At 36.4% G+C, this 6,289-nt stretch overlaps 1 protein-coding gene across 1 annotated transcript; it reads left to right on the top strand.

Annotated features, from left to right (window-relative positions):
• The first annotated feature begins 2,515 nt into the window (after positions 1 to 2,515).
• Positions 2,516 to 5,334, top strand: LOC142549248 (NPL4-like protein 2). Its single transcript, XM_075658098.1, has 3 exons — positions 2,516 to 2,670; positions 2,765 to 3,762; positions 4,848 to 5,334. Exons 2-3 carry the CDS (start codon positions 2,782 to 2,784, stop codon positions 5,094 to 5,096), a joined length of 1,230 nt encoding a protein of 409 aa, XP_075514213.1. The 5' UTR covers positions 2,516 to 2,670; positions 2,765 to 2,781; the 3' UTR covers positions 5,097 to 5,334.
• The last annotated feature ends 955 nt before the right edge of the window (positions 5,335 to 6,289 follow it).

Below are 6,289 nucleotides of genomic sequence, written 5' to 3'. Positions count from 1 at the left end.
AGGCATGATCAGATGGCCAGATTGTACATCAGAGAAGTTTTGGGATTGCATGGTGTGCCTAAGTCCATTGTATCAGATGGTGATCCTAGGTTTTCTTCTCCTTTTTGGCAGAGTTTACAGGGGGCCCTGGGCACTCGTTTGCATTTGAGTACATCATATCATTCTCAGACAGACGGACAGTCAGAACGTACTATTTAGACATTAGAGGATATGCTGAGAGCTGTAGTGATGGATTTTGGTATTGATTGGCAGGATTCGCTGCCACTTGTCCAGTTCTCTTATAACAACAATTATCAAGTGAGCATTGGAATGTCACCATTTGAAACACTATATGGCAGAAAGTGTCGATCTCCTCTGTACTGGGACGATTTATCTGAAGCACCAGTTATGGGACCTGATATGATAAGAGATTTGACATAGAAGGCGAAATTGATTCAAAGTCATATGCGAACTACTCAGTATAGGAAGGCTAAGTATGCGAACATCAGGAGACGACCGTTGATTTTTGAGAAAGGTAACAGAGTTTTTCTGAAAATATATCATTTCTGTGGTACAGTCAGATTTGGAAATAAGGGTAAATTATCACCTAGATTCATAGGGCCGCATTAGATTTTTGAATGTGTTGGTGATTTTTCTTATAAATTAGCTCTTTCTCTCGCATTATCAGGTGTTCCTGATGTTATTCATGTATCCATGTTGAGGAAATATAGTCCAAATCCTTCTCATGTACTTCCACCCGACGAGATTGAGTTAGATCAGACTTTGAGCTACTTTGAGAGACCGATTTAGATTCTCGACAGAAAAGATAAGCAACTCAGAAATAAAGTGATACTGTTGATTAAAGTACAGTGGAACGGACATGTTTTCGAGGAGGAAACTTGGGAATTAGAAGACAATATGAGACAAAAATATCTAGAGTTATTCAAATGAAGTATGCTTCTATTCTCGGTCTTACTTTCTGTATTGATCATTATATCATAGACTTGTAATTGATGATTTTATTTCGAGGACGAAATCTTTTTTTATAGGGGAGGAATTGTAATGCCCCAAATAATAATATGATATTAATAGAAATTATTGAACCAAGTCAAAGTTATAAGAAAAATGTGTGGTAGAATAAAATGGGGACTTTGACCACTAAAATGTACACTTTTAATGCACAATTAAAAAATAAATACATACAATACACACACCTTACCATTTATAAGAAATGGAAGGAAAGAAGAAAGAAGATATTGTATTTTTGTTGATATTATATTAGATTTCGGGGGTTCAAGATTTCTCAATCACATCTTTTGATCTATTTTTGGTAGTATTTGAAATGTATGTTACGGTCGGTAACATACGAGGTAAAAATATCAATTTTATTTTAAATTGTAAATTCTATGGCTCGATGAATTACTAGTGATTTGTTGATGATGGTTGTCTTGAGATTAGCTTATTATGAGATCGAGTTGATGATATTGATTTGCATCATTGCATTACTTCTTGATCCACTCTTCGATTCAAATTTGATATGGCGGAGGTCTCCTTGATTTGTTGGACGTATGAGGTTATAGTTGAGTTGGCATAGTATATGCGGAGGTCGCTGCTATGGCCTGAACACTCTCTATAGGCGCACCGTAGTCCTAAGATTATAGAACACAACACCCCACCCCGAACGGATGAGTCGGTGGATGTTTTTGGGGGATTCTCTTCCCTTGGGTACCCTATGACTAGATGATTCACTTGATCTTGATATTTATTGATAGCCACAGATTCTGATTATGCATTGCATTATATTTGAACTAGTTGTCATTTTAATTCCCATATGTTATTGATTGTATCATACTAGGTTTATGCTTACCGGCATGTCGGCTACCTCTTGTTTTCATGTGCTTAACGGTAGGTGAGGCGAGGCTTGGGATGCCAGAGTCCAGCTTCAGGCGAGGAGATGTGAGTTAGAGTGAGATTCTCGGGTCATAGGAGCTATTTGTTGATACTTGGATTATTTTGGTTCACTAGTTTATTTTGGCATATCAGAACTTATATTTTAAACATTTGGAACTTGTAAATTATTTTGTTGATGTTTATGTTGGTCTGTGACCCACATGTTATGTGTTTTACTCAATCGTTTGTTTTATTAGAACTGTCTTTGTTTCTTTGCCTTTTGTTTGAGACATGTTTTTATATTTTTGGATGCTCTTATTTTAGGAGAGATACTGCTCGTTTTATTTTAGAAAAGCTGAAAAAAATTTCCTCATTTATAATTATTAAAATTATATGTAGGACCCGAAGCCTCACATTTACAATGAAATATCAATTCGAATTTAGTTGTAACAAATTATCGAGCTGAAAACATTTTAGTAAACTTCTAGTATAATGGATCTTTAAATAAATTAATTTTATAATTTTAATAATAAATAATATTTTTGATATAAAAAAAATTAAAGTAAAAAATTTATGTGCCAGAAGAAATTAAAATAAAACAGAAATCCTTTACAAAACAGGAATCTTTTCGTGGGGCAAAAGATTTTGTACTTAAGTTTCATGTGTCTAACTCTCTTCGTATTCTCCTCTTTCCCTTCTCAGATAGTACTTTTTCCCCAGTCTTCTTTCATCTTTTGTTCGCTTCGCGGAGAATTCTTGATTCGTACGGCATCTACGATTTTCTTGTTATTTCCCCAAAAAGTAGGGTTCTTTGGGTTTAATTTTCATCCATATAGTTGTTAATTTGCCAGTTTCTCACAATCTGTTTGATCTTATTTCCGAGTAATCGTTGCAGTTAGTGGTTCAGTAAATATGATGATCAGAGTACGCAGCCGTGACGGGTTGGAGCGGGTCACGATCGACAACCCGGTTGCTACTGTCGCTCAACTCCAGATGGCTATCGAATCCCAGATTCGGGTGCCAAGACATGCACAAATCCTCTCGACTAATCAGAGTTTGCTTCTGGCGAAGGCCGCTGCCGATTTGACGCGATTTACTGATATGTCGAACCCGAACACCCTGATTGCTTCCCTTAAAATCGGGCATGGGTCAATTGTTTATCTTGCTTACGAAGGGGAACGCACCGTTGCGGGCCCTGCATTCCAGCCCGCTGGGTCGTTCGGCAGGAAGATGACCATTGACGACTTGATTGCCAAGCAGATGAGAGTTACTCGTCAGGAGAACCCGCACTGTGAGCTTGTCTCGTTTGATCGTGATGCGGCTAATGCCTTTCAGCATTATGTGAGTGAAAGTTTGGCTTTTGCGGTGAAGCGCGGGGGTTTTATGTACGGGACAGTGTCGGAGGATGGAAAAGTAGAGGTGGATTTCATTTACGAGCCGCCGCAGCAGGGGACGGAGGATAATTTGATGCTTTTAAGGGACATGGATGAGGAAAAGTTAGTTGAGGCTATAGCATTGGGTTTGGGAATGAGGAGGGTGGGCTTTATATTCACACAGACTATTAGCCAGGACAAGAAGGATTACACATTGTCGAATTCGGAGATTTTGCAGGCAGTTGAGTTGCACACCGAAGGGGATTTGAAGGAGTGGGTGACTGCCATGGTTAAGCTGGAGGTGAATGAGGATGGTGGTGCAGAAGTGCATTTCGAGGCCTTTCAGATTAGTGATATGTGTGTTCGGTTGTTTAAGGAAGATTGGTTTGAGCGCGAGGTGCAAGAGGAGGTCGATCCTAAGCTTTCGAGGATGAAAAAGGATGTCGTGGTTGGAGTAAAAGATACTAGGGAAGTGGACAATGATTTCTTCTTGGTGGTTGTCAAGATTTCTGATCATCAGGTTCGTTGGATATGTCTTACCTTATTAATATTTGTTTTTCGTTGCATTAGAGTTTTGTTTGGTAAAAATAAGCATTTATTTGGCATTGGTAGCCACACAAATGTTTAACAGGCTGATCTTTTTGTGGCACTTGCATTACGGATACCTCCCTAGTGATTATGGAGTTCAAAAATTTGACACAAATTTGATTAGAAACTTCAAACTATCTGACTGTAGAGTATGGATAAATCACAATGAGGATGATAATTGAGTGGCATGATATCTTGTGTTTTGACTAAATAGTCCATCTAACGCAAACTTGCCATTTATTTATGCGAGTGTGTTTAAGCCGAGATCATGAAGTTCTATGTTGAAAAATATAATGAGATAGAAAGATTGTATTAGCTCAAGACCCGTCTCTGTGAAATATTCATAGGATTATGTCATCGCAATATTATCCAATTCCAAATTTGATGAATTTTGTGTCAGAGTTAAAAGTAGTAGAATTATTTCATGACTGTGTAACGTGTAACTTGTTGCATTGCCTTACTTTTGAAAGGCAAAAGAAAAATAGTGGTTCAGGAGCCTTCGACTTGTTATTGCATATATTACTTCCGCAGGCAGAATTTAGACTTGAATTTTCTGCATGATGAATTCTCTTGGAGCGACTGTGTGTAATGGTGTGGTTTTTGTTTTACTGATTTCTGTTAAACATCTCTATATCACAAGTAGCATCAGTTTCTTCCAATTTAGCCCTCTTGTGTCCCATTTCTGGTTGACACTGCATATCTTTGACGTAAACGATCAAATACTAAGAAGATGCCTCGGTTGCTTTTTGGTGCTCTGTTGCATTGTGATGTATGCTAGGTATCAATGAAATATGAATGACATTGTATTTGAAGTGTGATGGATGTTGGCTTGTGCTTCAAAATCTGGACTATGAATGATTTTTCAAGAGATACGTTTAATTTTGTCGTGTTCGCTTGTACTTCCTTCTTGTCTACACCATACTCTCTCTCTATTGCGCAGCTATCTTTGTTTTTGTTTCCTGAAATCATACGACTTATGTAAATGGTTCCATCTACGAACTTTTTGTGTGAATGCAGGGTCCTCTCGCATCAACATTTCCCGTTGAGAACAGGATGTCACCGCTAACAATGGATGCGCTAAAATATCATATGGATCGAACAAAGAGCCTTCCCTTTGTAAAACGAATATCTGATTTCCATCTGCTGCTCTTGCTCGCCAGGTTTTTAGACATCAAAACGGATATCCCTGCATTAACCGGCTGCGTGCTGTTACAAGCCACAGTACCTGAAGGATACCAGCTGCTAATCGAATCCGTGGCCCATTAAGTGGAGGAAATCTTATTTAAATGAAATAAAAAACATAAAATTGAAGTTTCCTTGAGGATACCAGCTGCTAATCGAATCCGTCATCAGTGCTTAATCGAAACCAAAACTCATTGCCGTGCTAAGGATGAGTGAGCACGATCTTTCTATCAAAACAAACCTATTTGGAAACATGAACACATTAACTTACGTGCTCTTGATTTGCTGTGTAATATAAAGCCTAACGTTATATATTGCTTTATTTTGTTTTCTTTATTAAATTTTTTTTTGTTTGTTTCTTTAAATATTCTGGTTGCCAGGTACTCTGCATTAGTTCCAAATTGTTTTGGGATAGATTTTGCTTGCTATTTTTACAGATCAAAATCAAATTGAAATTCACGATTTTTTACTGTTGGGCCGACTAGTTTGAATAATTAGTTTTTTTATAAAAATACATTTACTATAAAATTTGATAACAAATGATGTCATTGCCACAGTCCATATCAAGCTCGCATCAAGCGACAATATTTTAGATGAATTTTAAATTTTAGATTAAAAAAAATATTCAATCCTATACTCTTTTGACCAAAAAAAAAAAACTTAAAACTCAATCTACTTACGTTTTCACGGAAAAAAAAAAATCTCGAAAGCCTCTAACTCTTACCTTACGTTCATATTCCTAATCCAATATTTTGCGAGTAAGTTACTACGGGAGTACCTTAAGGGGCGACATGTCGTGGAGTTGCCTGCTAATCATGAAATTTCATAACACGATCAACTAATGAAAAATTATTAATTTTTATTCGTAATAGTTATAGATCAAGTTAACTCGTCTCATAATCATAGATTCGTGAGACTGTCTCGCAAAAGACTTACTCTTTACCAAAATATCATAATAACTTGAGTTTATAATAAATTTATGCATGTATTTTTAAAATTATTATGTTTTACGTGTTATTTATAATTTATTAATTGTTTAGGTAATAAAGCTTTAGCCATTCATTCTTCTATGTCTAAAAGCTTCAAACACTTGCAACTCTAAAATTTTAACCACCATTCTTCTAGAATTATTCCTTAGTTTTCAACTAGTTTTTATCATAGCGAGTCACCAGTCAAACAAGATCACTATATATAGTCAAATAATTTAAGATCAAGTCTTAGTTTGGATTATTTTAAAATTTCTTATTTCATTATTAATAACAAAAAATATATATTGT

Source organism: Primulina tabacum, chromosome 6, assembly GCF_025594145.1.
Source record: "Primulina tabacum isolate GXHZ01 chromosome 6, ASM2559414v2, whole genome shotgun sequence".
Taxonomy (NCBI): Eukaryota; Viridiplantae; Streptophyta; class Magnoliopsida; order Lamiales; family Gesneriaceae; genus Primulina; species Primulina tabacum.
This window is presented reverse-complemented; position numbering and strand designations above follow the sequence as displayed.

Excerpts from the sequence above, each read along its gene's own strand:
- LOC142549248 (XM_075658098.1), top strand. The coding sequence starts at position 2,782 with ATGATGATCAGAGTACGCAGCCGTGACGGGTTGGAGCGGGTCACGATC. Across the intron at positions 3,763-4,847 it reads TCAAGATTTCTGATCATCAG|GGTCCTCTCGCATCAACATT; the intron begins GTTCGTTGGATA and ends GTGTGAATGCAG.